This window comes from Lemur catta, chromosome X (assembly GCF_020740605.2).
Source record: "Lemur catta isolate mLemCat1 chromosome X, mLemCat1.pri, whole genome shotgun sequence".
Classification (NCBI taxonomy): Eukaryota; Metazoa; Chordata; class Mammalia; order Primates; family Lemuridae; genus Lemur; species Lemur catta.
The window spans coordinates 24,665,481-24,684,390 of record NC_059155.1 but is presented as its reverse complement, the minus strand read 5'-3'; the positions used below and the strand labels follow the sequence as shown (position 1 = coordinate 24,684,390).

Genomic DNA, 18,910 nt, shown 5'->3' with positions numbered 1-18,910 from the left:
AGAGTTTGCAGAGAAGGGTCCATGAGAGAGAGACATCTTTCAAAAGCTTTAAAAGATGAATAGGATTTAGGTTAGTGAATGTAATAGGCCAAGCTATATTTTAATATACAAGTATATTAAACAAACAACTGTATTACACACACACACACACACACAATCTCAATAGCTTAACAAAATAGCAATTTATTTCTTTTTCTTTTTTTTTTTTTTTGAGACAGAGTCTCACTCTGTTGCCCAGGCTAGAATGAGTGCCGTGGCATCAGCCTAGCTCACAGCAACCTCAAACTCCTGGGCTCAAGCGATCCTTCTGCCTCAGCCTCCCGAGTAGCTGGGACTACAGGCATGTGCCACCATGCCTGGCTAATTTTTTCTATATATATTTTTAGCTGTCCATATAATTTCTTTCTATTTTTAGTAGAGACAGGATCTCGCTCTTGCTCAGGCTGGTCTCGAACTCCTGAGCTCCAACGATCCGCCCGCCTCGGCCTCCCAGAGTGCTAGGATTACAGGCGTGAGCCACCGCACCCGGCCACAAAATAGCAATTTATTTCTTGTTCATATCACAGTCCCATATGGGTTGCCTGAGAGGTGGAAGAATGTCTGCTCCAAGCAGTAATCTAGGGAATCTGAATTCTGCCATCTAGTGGCTCCTCGATGCCTTAAGCTTTGGAGTCCTCTACTGGGTGCTCTGTATCCAGCCAGACTACAGGGGAAGGAGGTGATCCATGGAGCTCAGTGGAGGTTTTGTTAAGGACCAGGCCTAGAAGTGCCATATATCACTTCTACCCACACCTAACTGCAGAGGAGGCTGGGAAATATAATCTAGCTCTATTCCCAGAAAGAAAAATTAATAGGATGGCCTGAATATATAGCATTGTTTCTGCCATACTGAAGAGGAAAAGACTTTCTTTTTTAATTTTTTTTACTGATACATAATAGATATACATATTTTGGAATACATATGATAATTTCATACATTCATATAATTTATAAAGATCAAATCAGTGTCATTGAGATATCCATCACCTTAAATATTTCATTTTGAAGCATTTGAATTATTCTCTCTGGTCATTTTGAAATATACAATAAATTATTGTAAATTATAGTCACCCTACTGATCTATTAAACACTAGGTTTTGTTTCTTCTATAAAGCTGTATATTTGTACACATTAATCAACCTCTCTTCATCCTCTCCTCTCCCTTACCCTTCCCAGCCTCTAGTAAGTACCAGTCTACACTCTTATCTTCATGAGATCCACTTTTTTAGCTTCCAAATATAAATGAGAACATAAAATAATTGTCTTTCTGTGCTTGGATTATTTCACTTAACATAGTGACCTCCAATTTCATCCATGTTCCTGCAAATGACATGATTTCATTCTTTTTTGTGGCTAAATTATATTAATATTTTGTTGTGTGTACAACAATTTCTTTATCCATTCATCTGTTGATAGACACTTAGATTGATTCCGTATCTTGGCTGTTGTGAATAGTGCTGCAGTAAATGTGGGGAAGCAGATTTGGTTATATACCCACTAGTAGGATTGCTGGGTCATATGGGTAGTGCTGTTTTTAGTGTTTTGAGGAACCTCCATACAGTTTTCCATAGTAGCTGTACTAATTTACATTCCCAAGAACAGTGTGTGAAGATTCCCCTTTCTCCACATTCTCACCAGCATCTGTTATTGCCTGTATTTTTGATAAAAGCCATTTTAACTGGAGTGAGAAGATATCTCATTGTGTGAGGCCTCCTTTTTAGGTGGTAGTTCATACGGTAATAATCAATTTACCAAACTCCCCACCACATAGAAACTCTTGAGTACTTTCTTCAAATTTATTAGCTTTGTGGAGATGAAGCCACAGAATATCTTTGAAGAATAATTCTAGGCCAGGAGCGGTGGCTCACGCCTGTAATCCTAGCACTCTGAGAGGCCAAGGTGGGTGGATCGTTTGAGCTCAGGAGTTCGAGACCAGCCTGAGCAAGAGCGAGACCCCGTCTCTACTATAAATAGAAAGAAATTATATGGACAGCTAAAAACATATATAGAAAAAATTAGCCGGGCATGGTGGCGCATGCCTGTAGTCCCAGCTACTCGGGAGGCTGAGGCAGGAGGATCGCTTGAGCCCAGGAGTTTGAGGTTGCTGTGAGCTAGGCTGACGCCACGGCACTCACTCTAGCCCAGGCAACAAAGCGAGACTCTGTCTCAAAAAAAAAAAAAGAAAGAAAGAAAGAAAAAGAATAATTCTGAAGAGGTCTAGGAGATCTATAGGAATACAAGAGTTCTTAACAGTTTTTAGGAGGGGTCAGAGGTCCTTTTGATAACCTAACAGAAGCAATGGACTCTCTCCCTATGACAATACCCATACACAAAACATTTTGCAGATAATGTCATGGGGTTCTTTTTTTTAAGCGAAGTCTTTTTTTAATTTTTTATTTTTTTGAATTAATTAATTAATTTTTTTTTTAATTTCAGAATTTTATGGGGGTACAAATGTTTTGGTTACATGAATTGCTTAGCAGTTTGAGTCAAAGTTATAAGTGTGTCCATCACCCAGATAGTGTGCAATGTTGTACCCATTAGGTGTTAATTTACCCATCCCCTCCTCTCCCCTCCCACCTGCTTGATTTCTGTTGAATTTTACTACCGTATGTGTGCATGAGTGTTGATTGTCATGGAGTTTCTGAACCTTCTTAAACCAATTTGTACCCTGAACCCTGTGGTAAAGCAATTGATAGTCTCATTTAAGCTACATGGCAAAGTGATAAAGAGAGTGGGCATTGAACTCAGACAAATGTGAACTAAATCTCGCATTTTCTAGGTATATAACCTGGAGTTAGTTAGTCACTCCACCTCTCTGAACTTTCTTTTCTAATCTAAAAAATGGCATTAATACCTATTCCACAGGGCTGTTGGGAAGATTAAATGAGAAAATGTATCTAAAGGATCCAGCACAATACTTGAAATATCATAGTATTCTCAGCAAATGGAAATGGTTATTATTTAGTAATATTAGTCATACTTCGTAAGTTTTCAGTGGTGCTTACCTGGATTTCATACTAGGCTCAACAAGAATTCAACATGGTCCTTCAGATTTCAGCTTATGTATCACTCTACTCTGAGAAATCACTTGTGACCTTCATTTCCCCAGCCCATCCCCTAAGGCTGCTTTCATGGCACCTTGGACTTGCCCCAAACTAGTGTTTATCTCATGACATCATAATTGCCTAGTTATTTGTTCATCTGCCCACCAGTTTCTGAGCTCCTTAAGGCCAGTGCTATGTCTGTTTTCTACTCTCCTATACTCCCAATGCCTAGCACAGTGCCTGACATGTAAGTATAAAATAAATCTTTAATAAATTAATAATTAAGGGGAAAAACAGCTTCCTCAGTAAGCTTTTAGAAAAATAGTGGTTGGTGGAGGTAAGCAAGCTGTTCATTCACCTTGCCTTGCAGCAAAGCTGAAGTCTAAAGCTTTGAGAGGATCAGAAGGAGCTGAAGAAAAGAAATGCTAAAAACTGGCCTTGTCTTTCTCTCAATCAGAATTCTTGGTTAACTAGCCCACAAATCCATTGTTCCTTATAATGACTCTGAAGCCCTTTGAAGTACCTTTTGAGTCATCAAAGAAAGAGGACATTCCAGTCAGTAGAATATTAGTTTGAATGCTTATCATTTTTAACTTGTGTTTAAGTTCTTTGGAAATTGAACTTTACTATTTAGAATATACTATAACTGTTTTGATTAAATAAAATATCTAATTAAATAACTCACACTATTCACTAGTTATGTATATTATAGTGAGTTTATTAGTATCTCCTATTAGGGAAATCCTGATCTTATTGTTAACCACACAGTGGGATCATCTCACCTGGTCATTAAGCTCTGACCCCTTCCAACCCCTAGTGACACACAGATATCTATCCATAAACCCTCCAAGTTCTAGACCCTCCACTTAGTGGCTTCCTAGAAAGAGAACTTAACAGTCTTATTGTGCATAAGAGACTTAGCCTTTTCTGACCCCAGTGGGTAAGTAAGGGGACAGTAGTCACGTGAGTTGGAGAACGAACGTTTCTGCCCAGTAGTTTCCATATATACCACACATCTGATACCAATTTTCAGAGAATTGGAATGCACATAAACAAAACAAAATATTTTAATCTGTCTTTGAGTAAAAGAACACTTTAGAATCTGTTGTTCAGTTACACTATCCAGCACTGTCAATATTAGAGACCAAGCTGACATCATATTGAGCTTAGGACATTTTCTGGAAGCTGATTTTAACCATTTATCTCTGTCTCATAAAATTAAAGAGCAGATTGTGGCAGGAAAAAAAATCCAGTATTTCAGTTTTCTGGTTGCTAGGGCTATAGATGAAGAGAATTTTATGACTACGTTCCAAAGCTTATATTCTAAAAGAAGTTTCATTTTTCATATAGAAATAATAAAAGTGTAGGTGGCCTCAACAGCTGTAATTTTTAAAAATTAAGTACAGAGATGCCTTATGCCAACACTTGAAGTTGACATTCTGCACAGCTGAAAACTCTGATCTTCACTTTTATCTAATTTGGGATTTTAGCTGCTATTTCTAGGCTATTAAGCGCTACTTCTGAACTCCCAGTGATTATATCAGGATGCCCCTGTTCCTTCAGTATTGATCAGCAGTGTCCTCTTCCCCAACAGGTGATAAATTTATTAGTAACTATCCAGGCCGCCCCAGCTTTAGGCAATTGTCTCCTTAAGAATTATAGTATTTATTCATTGGAGGATAATAAGACAAGGGAAGAAGTCAAATAATTTCGCCTGTAATTTGCAGCTGTTTCATACAGAGCCATGCTTCACAGAGAAAAGAGCCTGCAGTTCGGATATTATATAATGTCCCCTACTTTGCATGAGGCGTTGTGAATAATTTTTTTACAAGATGCACTTTATTTATGAGCAGGTCCCTCCATAGAAAGAGCTTGTTAGGGCTTATGCTGATGAATGGAGACAGCACCATTCACACTTCCAGGTTATAGTCTGTCAGTGCTTTCATTATATGCACTAATTTACAAGGATTTATTTATTTTCTCCCAAATGTAAAAATGTGCTCTGAGCTAAATATGCTGTCTGGGCTTCTGAGCCCAATGTTTTCCTTGGTGGAGGGGGTGGTGTGGGTATGGGGACTCAAGCTCTTGTGTGTTGTTCATCCCACCTTCACCCCCACCTGCCCCACAGTACTGCCCAACTTTGTGGAAATATCAGTGATCTATGTATTTTTGTTTGCTTTAAAAATGACTACTGGTTAAAATTTTAAAACCTGGAAGTGGTTTTCTTAATGCAGTTTAAATCTTTTCTTATCCAAAGACTGTGCCTTCAGTTGTGTTTTAAGTGCTAATGAAAACGCTGTCAATGGACATGACCACTGGGACAAATTATGCCTACAACGTTGGGTACCAAGTTTTCGAGACCTGGGTAGAACAATATCAAAATACAAAAGTAAATTGAATCTGTAGATCTTGCTAGCCCCAGATGGCTTTCTGTGATCTGAAATCACTCACATCTCCATCTCTGAAGAATAAAGCTTAAAATATATACTGGGTATGTGTCACCTCCTCCCACCCAGTCTAACAAGCAGTAATAGCTCTACTGCATCATCACTATCCCTGGGTTAAAACAGTACTCACTATGGGAGGGGAGCCCTCCCCAAGTGTTGGACAAAAATAATTCTCTTTTTTCTGCCTAGGATTTCAGTTGGTTTTTACCCTCAGTGAAAATTTAATACCCCTTAAACTTCATCATTCAAGATGTTGTAAACTAATTGGTTGGGGAATTTGTTTGTGTGTTGGTTGATGATTGGTTGGTTGGTTAGTTGGTAAGGGAAGGAAAATATGTACATATAAAATAGGCCTAGGTGTATCTGTAAAGCACCTATCACACAGTTCCCTCAAAGCCCTTTCTACTATTTCTTTTTGAACCCCAAACGTAACTATAACCCAATCAAAGTTAATTAAGAGTCTCAAGGAAAAAGGAATATGTTTGGGATTTGGACCATGATAAAAGAAGTTCCTACACAAATACATGAAAGGAGAATATTCTACAAACCGTCAGCAGAATAAGCCCTGAAGGCAAATAGTGAGTATTTAATAAGCCCAAACTTATTTCAAAGGGCACTCATCCATGGAACTCAGCTGACATGAACACAGAGAGCAAGAAGTTCATAGTGTTTAGAACTTCACAAAAATTAAAAGTGGGAAAACCTGATAAAGCCCAGGATTATCCTCCCTGGATCAGCCCAATCTTTTCACTCTGGTGGGGATGTAAAGCATGGTAATCAAGGAACAGAATTGTCCTCCCTGATGTCAGCATAAAGATGTAAAGACCTCCTCACATATGCTACTTAAGAATACATTTGTTTCTCTATACCTTTTGCAAACCTGCTCAAATTTTTAGAGGATCAGATTCTCTAAGTTTACTAACTCCTAGTTAAGAGCAACACTTCATTTTGTTTTTAATATCCTTAACTTACTAAAGTTTTAGAGTACTCCTCTTAGTCTTAGATTCAGTGTATCCAAATTCTTTGTCCTTTGTCACAGAGCCTAGCAGAGTGGCATTCAGTACATGTGTAGTAAATGACTCGTGATTTCAAACACTTCAAGCACATCTCCTCTCAGCCTTTTTCTCTCCAGACCTGAGCCTTAATTTCTCAGTCCATCCTCTTATGACAGCCAGAGTTAAAATTTCACACTCAGTGATATTTAATATATAGGTCATAGAAGATGGTCTTAAATAATAGGCCTGCCACAAACCAGACCAAATTCTAGGCAGTCAAGAAATTAATTTTGCCAAAATACAAACAAACAAAGAAAAAAAGCAGACGTTCCCCTTGGTTCATCCGCAGCCAAAATGTTCTGGAGAAGAAATAAATGTTCATGTGCCATCATAATTTGACCTGACACAATCTTAAAAGTCTTTTTATAAACCTCCTTAAAGGTCCTTATGCCTCTAAAAATGATAAAGGGATTTGTTTACATGGAATTACCTTGTTTGGACATGCTAGATTCCTTGGAGAACTCATGAAAACACAGATGACTTTAGAAGCATTCCAGAGAAGTTAAAATGAATCTGTAACTTTTATAAATGTTAAGGATTAATACTTCATAGGGAACATTAGTATTAATCAAAGTATACCATAAAGCCATGTCTTAATATTAACTTCCTGTCAAAGAATTAGCTCATGTAAAAGTAGTTTATTAAGTTGGGTTTATAAACTGTCTTTAGATGAGTTCATGCTTTGCCAGGAAATTAGTGTATGTTTGTGTGTGTGTGTGTGTGTGTGTGTGTGTGTGTGTGTGTGTGTGTGAGAGAGAGAGAGAGAGAGAGAGAGAGAGAGAGAGAGAGAGAGAGAGAATTGTGTTTTATTAAAAGGCCATGCTTGTTAGCACAAAAGTTCCTAACTTTAACATACACTCAGTGAGTTTCACCAGGTCTGAATAAAGGGGAGAGGGGGAAAGACTAAATTGTAGACTAGTTTGAAAGTAATGCCATGTGGTTATTTTCAAGAGCACTGCCAAAAGCACCAAGGGAAACCAGGAGTTGAGCCATATGTTCTTTGTGTCTGACGCTTTTTATGTGTATTATTTCATATGATACAACAACCTAGGTGTAGAGAAATCAACTCATCCTGGTGTGTCAACGACTTCCCCAGTTTTAAAACTGAGCCCTGCCTCAGTCCCGGGCAAACCAGAACTGTGGGTCACCTTAGCTACGTAAGGCAGATCATCTTTTCCCTATTTTACCAAAGAGGAGGCTGAAATATGGAAACGAATGACTCAATGAAAGTCACACATCAGTTGTAAGTGGTGTATTCAGTATTAGAACCCAAGCCTTCTAACTGCTATCATAATACACTTTCCAAGAAACTAGGCTGTAATTAACACAGTATGTAAAAACTACTATGAAAATTTTGTTGGATTTTATTTTTTCTAGAATCTTAGTCATTCTCTTTCTAATGCCATAATTTTGCTCTCCAAGCCCCCTTTTAATAGATAATACAGAGAAAAAAACTCAGCCCAGTTTATTAGAATTATTACAAACTCCCTGTTAACTGAGTGTGAATTGATGAAAATAATTGTAATGCCTTTCTAGTCAGTTATTTCCTAATGCAACCATGAAAGTAAACAGCGGCCTCTGCATGCACACCCTAAAAGAAATGTAACATATGCTTCCTCCCCTGTCTTTCCCCATTTATGTTAAAGAGGATTTTCTTTTCTGCTCGTGGGAGTATGCAAGTATCAAGGGAGCAGAAATGTAAAACTGGACAAAACAAAATTATTAGGCCTGGTGTTATCTCCGTATGTTACTTTTTGTCATTTCTTCTCAATACACAAAGAAGTGAACGTGTACCCCAACAAACCTCTACCATTACTATCTGTACTGAGCAAAATTGAACCTGTATATCTTTAAAATGCCCTTGCGTTGCTATGGCTTTTTTCAAAATACTGATCTTAGTGCAAATGTGGCCCACTAGACTACTAATGCTCATTTGTTATTTCCCAACAGGCATCACAGTTGATAGGCATGGATTCATTTACTTTGTGGATGGGACTATGATTCGGAGAATTGATGAGAATGCCGTGATCACAACTGTAATTGGCTCAAACGGTCTGACTTCCACTCAGCCACTGAGCTGTGACTCAGGAATGGACATCACTCAGGTAGGCACCACTGGTTTTCAAGTGTTATCACCATTTGGCATCATGGAAATGGATAACAATTTTCTCATACAGAAATTAGGTAGAAAGGCAGCTTGGTGTATCTGTTATAACACCAGATAGCAGAAGTTTCTCTTTATGTAAGATACTTTTTTCCTCCTCAGAAAAACTTACTTGGGAGAAAATGATAAAGGATGGAAGTAATGCTAGGTGGAATATTGCCATAACAATTAAAGTCTCCCAAATTTCAATCAATTAGAGGGGAAAGCCAATCTCATTTATTGACTATTTTCTAAGATATGTAAGTTCATTATTTTTAAATGAAACAATAACTCAAATTTTAAAAAGTAATGACTACTAAAGCTCTTTATAAATCTTTTTGTGATGGATATATGAGCACAACTTGTTATTCATGTGAATGTAAATAGCTACTTCTAGGGTGTTTGAAAGTTTTCTTAAGTAAAAACAACACCCCCTTTGAGATCTATTTTACATTTATTTAAGAAAAAATTTTTAGGCCAGTGAGAATAAAAGAGAAAATTTACTATAGCTCTCATCTGAGCCAACAATTCTACAAAATCACTATTAGACATGTAAAGAGATTTTAGAACATACAGCATAGTCCCAGTATTCTGCAGATGCCTTTCTTAGTGTGCAGATGGAAGAAATTGGTGTGTAAAATGAAGGAAATAGATTAGACAGTCCTCAAAAGAACTTTCCAGCTCTAACATTCCATATATCTGTGACTCTGATGAAGTAGACTATTAGATAATCTTTTCAAATAGATTGCAGTGGATGTTGAGAGTTTTAGAACTTAGTGTATCAGAGAGGATGGTTTTGGCTTCAAGTAATAAAACACTTGTCTAAAAGTGGTTTAAACAATAAGGTTTAATTATCTCACATAATGAGATGTCCAAAGGTAGGCAAAGATGCCAGCAGATTTCCTTCTTATGTCACATTGGCCAGAATTGAGTCACATGCCATGTCTTCACCAATCACTGGCACAGAAGAAATGGGATTTCCATAATGGATCCAGACCCTCTGGAACTGGGTCCTCGTCCCTGAACATATTGCTACCTGATTCTTGAACCAAACCCAGGGTTCTGTTAGCAAAGAATGAAGGGTTACTATGGAGTAGGCAACCAACGGTATCTCCCACAGTTAGGATATTCCTGTTGCTTCATTTGTCATACCAAATAAAACCAAGGAAAACAAGGAAATTAAACTGAACATATCACCCAGAAACTTTTCTTTAGTCATTAGCTCTAATATCTCCTCCCACCTCCACCCCCCATGAGTATACAGCTCTATAAAAAACTAAAAATGTGTCTATTTGGGTCTTCTTCCTTCTGTGCTCCTGCCCCACCCTAGAAACTCAGAAAATGGTCAAATATAGCCAACTACAGAAACAAAATGGGGAGTTAGGCCTGGAAAACTGACAAAATGATCAAACTGTTCTTAATAGAGATTTGAGTGGGTCGGGCTATCAAGTCCTAGAACAGTCCAACTTTCCATGATTCAAATCCTCCAGAGGCAAGGGAAAGGAGCATTATTTATGGCAATAAAGAAGGGTGTGAATGCATTTATATGGGGGAGGGGGAGGAGAAAGGATGCACATGTATTATTCACTTGCGGGATATTTTTAACTTAAAATAGGACACTTAGTATAGCAATCAGTCAACTCTAAACAACTTTTCGGTTTCTATGGGGGAAAGTTATGCTGAAAAGAGAATTCTTTGTCTAAATAGAGCAAACATATGATCTCATGACCATGAGAAGGGTTCTTTTTCACATGACACTTTCCAAACATAATTGCCACCATAAAATCTACCTCGTCCTTTTCAGGTTGGGATATACAATGCAGCCCACTGAAAAGGAGCCCTGGAAACCAGGAGACAGAATTTTCTACATTTTTCCCTATGGCATTTCATTCCAAGCCTCAGTTTCTCTGAAGTACCCCCTTCCCTTTTTTTTTACATGCCTTTACTTTAGAGACACAATAGATTTTGAGGTCGGGGGGTGAGGGGTTGCATGAGATGAGAAGGGGATGCTAGAAGCAAGCAAGATTTACTAGAAAAGAAAGCAGGCTTCATAGCCAAATTATTTGGTAGCTATCTCTGCTGCTGTTCACCATGTCCTGTTCTGTGCCTGAGGCACACTAAAAAATAACTATGATTTGTCCCCCCAGAGTGGCTTAGAACAAGGAAGCCACACTTATCTCTACCTCAGTGTCCAGAGTCCAGAGTATCACCCTCCACCTTTATTAGGGGCCTGCTTATCATGGCCCCATTCCCCCAGTCTGCAATACCTCTGCTGCTCTAAATCCCATTCCCCACTCCTCTCACACTTCACCTCTTCCAAGGGAACCTTCCGTGATGCTTCTAGTCCTCTCTGTCATCTCATTCCCTTACTAGAATTTGCTCTTTGTTGGCAAACTGTGTATCCAACTAGTCTCACATAGTAGACTGTGTGTTCTTTGAATATGCATAGTAAGTGCTCAGCAGGCACAGCTAACATATATACCTGGACCAAAAGGACACAAGGGTGAAAAGAATATGGAGGAGTGGTGAGAGATAGAGAGCTAGAGAGGTAAGTGGGGTGAAATGGCGAAGGACCTTATAAGCAAGGTAGATTTTCAGTTTTATCCAGTGTACACTGAGGAACCAATAATAGCATTAAGCAGGGAAATGCATTTTTTAAATAGTATTAAGCATGGAGATCATTTTTAAAGATCGTTCTAGCTGTCGTGTGGAGAATTGAGTGGAGTGAAATAGTGCTAGAGGCAGGTAGACCACCTAAGAGGCAGTTGAAGTAATCGGGTATGACAGGGTCAAAACATATCAGTATATAAATGATAAGCCCCTTTCTAAGGGATTTCTGTATAACTTAAGTTGCTTTCCAAAGCTTTTTGGATGTTCAGTTGACATTGCTTTGGGACACAACTCTGTGGTGAGACTGTCCATGAAGCTGCTCAACTTTATGCAGGCTACGAAGGCAAGCAATGTCAATGGCTGAACCTAAAGTATCACAGTATGGATTAAGAAAGCAAATTAGTGAAATGTTGGAGCTAATATCAAAGACCTTGTTGACTGGCAATTTCATAATTAAAGAAGTACATGGATGGTGGTACCATTCACTGAGACAGGTACAAGAGGAAGAAAAGCAGGTTTGAGTGATGCTTGGATGAGTGGTTCAGTTTGAGTTCAGTATGTTGAGTTTGAGATGCCTATATGGCATCCAGGTAAAGCTCTCTGGCAAGCAATTGAATACAAGTCTAAATCTCAAGGTCAGAAATACAGATTAGATTTATGATGATTATTAGTTTACATATGGTAATGGCAAATAGGTGAGTGGATGAGATCTCTCAGGGAGGGTACAAAGCATAAAAAGAGAAGACTACTTAGACCAAACTCTGAGGAACACCAATATTCAAGAGAAAGCTGAGGAATGGGAACCCACAAAGGATGCTGAGAAGAAGAGACCTGACAATTAGGAGGAAAATCAGGAAGATGTCAAAAGGCCAAGGGGAGCAAGCTTTTTAAGAAGAAAGGAATGGTCAATATCAAATGCTGCTTAGTGATCATGGAAAATAAGGTGTTTTAAGAAGCCATTTGATTTTACAGCATTAATGACGCTGATAAGAATGCCTTTGGTAGCATGCTAATTAGTGGGAGTCAGATTGCAGTGGCAGAAATAGAGAAAGTGAAAATAGATCACTTCTTTGAGATGTCTGGCTGGGAAGGAGAGGCTTTGGCATCAAAGCCAATCAACTCCCTGGTGTGGGCAAATCAGCACCTTGATGAGGCACAGGTGAACAAAAGCTGGAGCACATGGAATGAAATCAATGGGTGAGGGGATAGAGTATTTACCAGGAGGAAACCTGTGTGTGGCACAGCTTCCTAGATGCTCAGCCATTATGGCCAGAGCTTCCCATCTGTTTAGACAACTGTGGCAGATTGACGACAAATGTTTCCCATGACTGTACTTAAGAACATGGGCTGTCTTCAGCTAGACAGAAGAAAGCTGAGTAGGGAGCTTCATAACACCCTCCAAGAGCAAAGCCCCAGTTGTTTATAGTAGTACTTACAGTGATCCAGCTGGGCTTACACAGTGCTCAGTTTCATATTTCAGTAAATCAAAATATACTGATGGGTGAGAGCAGAGACAAATGTCTAAATGAGAGCACACAGTTTCTGCTGACACGAATGGACAGGGGAGAAAATAGAGGCCTGTGCTGCAGCATGAAGATTTGAATCAGACACTAAGAAAAGCTTCCTGTTTCTAAGACTATATGGCAACATCATACATTATCAAAAGATTTTGTGGTGTTCCTACCTTTTGAAACTTTTCAAGCAAATATTAGATCACAATAATCCATGAATGCTTGACATATAGGCCTCTGTGAAGCCAGGAAAATGGACCAACTGTTTTCCCAAAGTTCCTTCCAACTCCATGAAGGTTTCTTTACAGAAATATAACCAAATTTCTAAAGTTCCTTGTTATTTTTCCTGCATTTCAAAACTAAAAGGTCTCCAACAAAAAAAAGCCCATCTCTGCTAGCATAGTACCTATGGAGGTTGGGAAGTGATGTGAAAGAGTGATCCTTTTTCTCTTCCTTGCCTTTATCATCTGCACTTTCTGAGGCAAACATGAGCCCCAGAAAGAATCAGTTCTCAATAGCTTGTCCTAATCTTCAGCAGATCAGAATGTCCTATATTAATTCAAAGAATAACTGCTACCACTTATAGAGAGCTTACTATGTGCCAAGAACTGTGCTAAGCATCTTATTCACACTGTTCCATTTAATCTCCACAATCTCACCACCTTGAGAGGTAAGTATTATTATTCCTCTCTGCAGAGGAGAAAACTGGTAGTCGGATTAGGTATTGGTCTGTGACCATTGAGTTATTCAGTGATATAACCAGGACTTGAGCACAAGCTTTCTGACGCCAAGTGTGCATTTTCCCAACTTCCACATTCTCAATGACAATTGGAGATGACCTAATATCATTGTATTTAGCTGAGTGACAAATGCTGCTTGGTTGAGGAATATGCTGTTTATTCACAGAATGTGTGTTTAGTGGCACTTAGGAAATAGCTTAATAAAATCTAATCATCTCAAGAAATGAAATTTGCTTTGACAATAAAACCAGCCATTTGTTCAAAATCAATATCTTTTTTTGATTTACTGAAATGTGAAACTGAACTCTCAGTGTAAACTCTGAAGCATAACTGCCCTTTGTAAGCACTGCTATAAACAACCAGGCCTTTCACTTCAGGAGATGAGTTGATTATGAAGAGATTGGGCTCTTTATTTCCGTTGCTGCTTTTGAATCATCCTGCTCTGGTAACTCACTTTCATCTCGTGCCTGACTAGAATGGAATTGGGAGTTAGAACAAGTCTCTTGGTGGGATAGCAAATTTGAAAGCTGATTTACTCCTTGGAGCCTAATGCTCTTCCAGAAATCGGCCCAATAGGAGATACACAAGCAAAATGGACCTTTTGTATGCACAGGTCATCCTGTTGACCTACTACTGCCCATAAGGTACACACTTTGAGGTGTTTGTCTAGAGCATCCAAATACACAGCCAGTGCTCCATAAGTGCTTGTTGTATGGTCTGTATACTCCCCACTGGTTCCCAATAGCACCCATTTGTCACATGGGCCTAACAAGTGGAGGGAAGCATCATCCATGGTTATGAAGGAAATAAGGTAACTGGTTCTTTGGAGGAGCAACCTTTGCCCCATACATTTAATCTATTGAGCTAGTCCACTAGGAATCTTATGCCTCTCCTCAGTCATTTGATTCTGGACTCCCCTCCAGAATATTCTCACCACGCAGTAATAGTCCAACCTCTCCTCCAGTGCTTCTTGTGATATGGAACTTACTACATCCCCCAGGAAGCTCATTCCATCTTTGAATGTCTCTGGCCAATAGAAAGCTCTTCTGGGATCCCTGTAACCTTTTATCTTCCTTTAGCCATCTAGTCTTATGTAACTCTCCACACCTTCAGTTATAAATTTAACCTGTTTTCTACAAAATAAATATACTAGTGAATCACGCACTTTACTGGGTAATTATATGAATGCTATCTTATTTAATCCTCATGAAAATCCTTCAAGATAAGTATTATGTTCCCCTATTTTCAATAAATGTGAAAAACAAGATTCAGAGGAGTTCAGTATCTTGGTCAAGGTCATACAACCAATAAGTGGCATAGTTAGAATTTGAACCTGGTCAACCTGATGCCAAAGTCCACATTATTTTCACCAAACTACTATATCAAACTGCCTCCTCCACATGACAGCCCTCTCAATATAAGTAACAACTCTCTCATGCCTCCTAACACACATCCACAATTCATTTAACTGTACCTCACTTGGCATGGTTTTGAGTCCCTTCACCATTCTCCTCTCTCTTCTCTGAACATGTTGCCATTTATCTATATCTCTTTGAAAGGGTGGCTTCCAGAAATGAATAAAACAATCCAGATGTGCTCTGACTACTCAGAGGTAGAATGAGGACCACCACAACTCTCTCCCTATATTCTGTTTTTGTTCCTTTTGCCCAGTGATTTTCAAAAGGACTTTAGCCACAGAATATTTACTTCAAACAAAATAACTTCCAATTCATAAAACAGATGCAAACAGCAATTTCAAACAAAAAGTAGTGTCCCAGAACCTTCCCTGTTCAGGGTTACTACCACACAATGGTAGGTTGCACAGTGACTCTCCAAGGCACTTTTGCAAAATGCTAAAGAAATAAAGAGCACAGATTAACAAATGACAGCTAAAGTTAAATTAATTTTTTTCACAACTACATCACACTTTTGACATATGATGTGACTACGGAGAACTAAAATTCACATGGCTCTGGTCCCCATCTCCTCATCTTGTTCTTGCACCGGTAGTTATTTGTATCATACCACAAGGTCTTACCTTACTCTGTATTCAATTCCATATTGTTGATTCAGTCCATTTATTTGCATTCTTCTGCTATTACCCAATATCTTCACTAACCTTCCCAGCATTGTGTCACCTATAGATTTGATGAATGCCTTCTATGTCTTCATCCAGGATAAAACTGATGGATAGATAGACCAAGACATCATTGTGGCATCGCTAGAGTAGTTACCTATTAGATTATGGACCCATCTATTTAAACTATCACCTATGGGTTGTGATTCATAGTAGATCAGAAAATCAGTATAACAAATTATGACCAGCTTTTTAAAAAGATGAAACAAAAAAATCATAGTGTATCATGTGTAGTAAGGGTAAGTATTGTTTCATAAAAATTTTATTTGAACTGGATAATGGTGTAAAATATAGTTCTTAGTGTGGGTCACAATCAAAACAAGTTTGAAAGCCCCTACCTTCACCTAGATTTCTCCCAACTTATCCATAAAGGTATTATGAGAAACGTTACCAGGTTTAAACTCTGTTTAAAAGGAAATAAAAACCACTTGACAGAATTTGTTTCCAGTCATAGTATCCATAAACACCAATTCTTCATCTGAGAACTAAGAAACAACTATTTAGTAACAAAATCGAGGATCTTTTCCAAACTGACATAAAGCTCCCTGCATACAGTTTGTGGGGCACATCTGATTCTTCTTGAAGTCAAAACTATGTTTAGCCATCTGTAATCTTCCAGCATATCTTCTACCCTCCACTATTTCTCAATAATCACAAAAATTGGTTCTGAAAACCCTTTAGTATGTTCTCTTTAAGAGGTAATTCTTCCTGGCCAGAAAACTTGACTCAGTTAAAGATGTTAGGTGCTTTTTTACAATCCCTTCACCCATCTTGGGTTTTAGTAACTTTGAATCAATATGCTTTATGGTCTCCTTAACAGAGAAAACAAAACCTTCCCTTCTCTGACATCCATCAGTGTTACACCACCTACCCCAAGCAGCAGACCTCTGCCTTCCCTAGTTATTTTCTGCTCTCTGCATAACTGAAAAAGCCATTTTCTCTTGTCCTTAGAATGCTTTTGCAAGCTTCAGCTAAAGTAAGCACAACTGGATAGAAGGGGAAATATAAAGCCTCCTCTTCAAAATCTACATGTCAATTCAATTTTATACAAGTGGATTCAGCATTTTCTGTTGTTTTCAAAAAATATATATAATAACATCTAGGCATGAAAAGTTACAGCAATCTGGAGATTTAAAAAAAACAGTAGTTTTAAGACAGAAAAGGCACCTTCTTTTCCCCTTCTTACACTTTTGCCTAACGTCTCTCATCGGCTCTCCCTCTCTCCCCTGCCAACCCTTTCGTGTCTACAGAATGTCCTCCATCACCCTGAGTGATGCAGATGATATTGAAACTCAAGTTCTTCAGTGGTTACTTGCCTTTCTTTATGCACTTCCATCACTCTCCCATATGCACACTGAAAAAGAACAGAATTAGATCTTTCGAATGAAGGCCATTATAAGTGAAATTCCCTGCAGGGACAGACTTCTGAATTTTGTGAAGCTCTGTAGGGAATCAAGAAAATCTGAATTATAATAAGTTTGCTTGAATAAAGGTATCTCCCAGGGGGAAAAAAAAGAAAGTTTATTTTAAAAGTTCTTGCCACCAGAAATGAAAATCTCATCTCCTCCACCCCCACCACACCCTCTCAATGTTTTCAAGACTATGGAACCTATCTCACTGTCAAAGCAAAGAAAAGGTCTGTGGCTACACTCCAGATAATTCAGACACAGGGATGTGTGGTAGAAGGAAAGAGTGAGTTGCAAGTAAACAGCAAGACATGGAAGATGAAAGCAAGTTACCTGAAATATCTGAAAACACATCTATTAGGGGCCAGCAAAACCAGTGGGCAGCAGACACAGCTAGCTGGGAGAAAAAAAGAGATGGTAAAAAGGATAAAATAAGATTAGGGAGTGGAGAGAAGATCAAACAGCAGATTAATGAGACCCAGGGAGGAGTAGAATGGAACCAAAAAAGTTATTTGGTAGCCCTTGTGCCAAACATTTACTCCATCCTAATTGGTCACGGTTAGTTTAATCAACTGCATCAACCATTTGCATGGTAACTGCCAACTAATGGATCAGATGGCATTAAAAGTCATACCAACCAAACCTCCAATGATTTTCCCATTTTCTTTTATTGTTTTCATGTCTGGGTAACATCAATAGTGCAGCAATCTGATTGCTCAGCCATTGGTTATGGTAGGAGTCCAAACATAAGCATCCTAAATCAACAATGTTTTGTTCTATTCATTTGAGCCACGTGCACTCAGTCAAACCACCAATCACAGCCAGTCTGTCCTGCTGATCCAAAGGCTCATATTATAAATGTAAAAATGGAAGTAGGGGAAGTGTTAGTCTCTACAAGATACAGAGGGAGCTCAATCTACATCAACCATAGCAGGGCATTGCTAACTTAGCCACATCCTTCTCAAAGATGTCAATATGTCAATAACCTTAAATGTGAAAGCATTTAAATTAGAAAGTGATGACTATTGAATAAAAATGAGCAAACTTCCTACCAGACATGTTTATAAGCCTGGAACAATTATTAATTTCTTCAGAAGTACAGGGGCATATTTTACCAAAGTTCTCTGGATAATTGCCTAATTCATCCATTTCCCTTTGACTAAGTTAGGATGTTCTAGTAGAAAGAACATAGACAATCCTGAGTGTGAGCCTGTCTTCCACCATTTATTAGCAGTGTGACCTCAGGCAAGTTATTTAAGGTCTCTGAGCCTGAGTTTCTTCATCAGTAAAAAGTGGGATAAAAACACTTAGTGTCTCCTAAGGCTGTCATGATAGTTAAATGAGAAAACACATATGAAAGAACTTTGTTTTTTGAAAGGCACTTGAAACTATAAATTGTTGGTGCTGATTGGAACTAAAGAGAGACCATATGGCATTACATGTAACCTTGACTTTTACGCGTTCATTTGCCACACCAGTTAGGTAGGCATGTGGAAGGAAAGCGGCACAAACCTCGATCTACACAGCAATTAAATTATGCTGTCACAGAGCATGAGATGACAGTTAGAGCTATTTAGACTCTGATTTGACAGCAGCACCAAAAGCCATTTAAAAAGTTTTCGTTAGGAGTCCCTAGTGGCTCTGCATAGTATTACTCACCTGTAAATGAGAGATTTGTTAGAGTTTATGGCTGAAAATTACACAATAATGCTAAATGAACCTACTTGTAGTTGCAATTGCTATATTTTAGAAAAATAACATCTCTTTCTGAATCA

At 38.5% G+C, this 18,910-nt stretch overlaps 1 protein-coding gene across 1 annotated transcript in view; it reads left to right on the top strand.

Annotated features, from left to right (window-relative positions):
• The window catches only part of TENM1 (teneurin transmembrane protein 1), a 523,494-nt gene that overhangs the window by 448,658 nt on the left and 55,926 nt on the right, over positions 1–18,910 (top strand). The window contains exon 23 of the mRNA XM_045538891.1: positions 8,539–8,693. Coding sequence (XP_045394847.1) covers positions 8,539–8,693 — 155 coding nt within the window. The remainder of the gene's footprint in view (positions 1–8,538; positions 8,694–18,910) is intronic.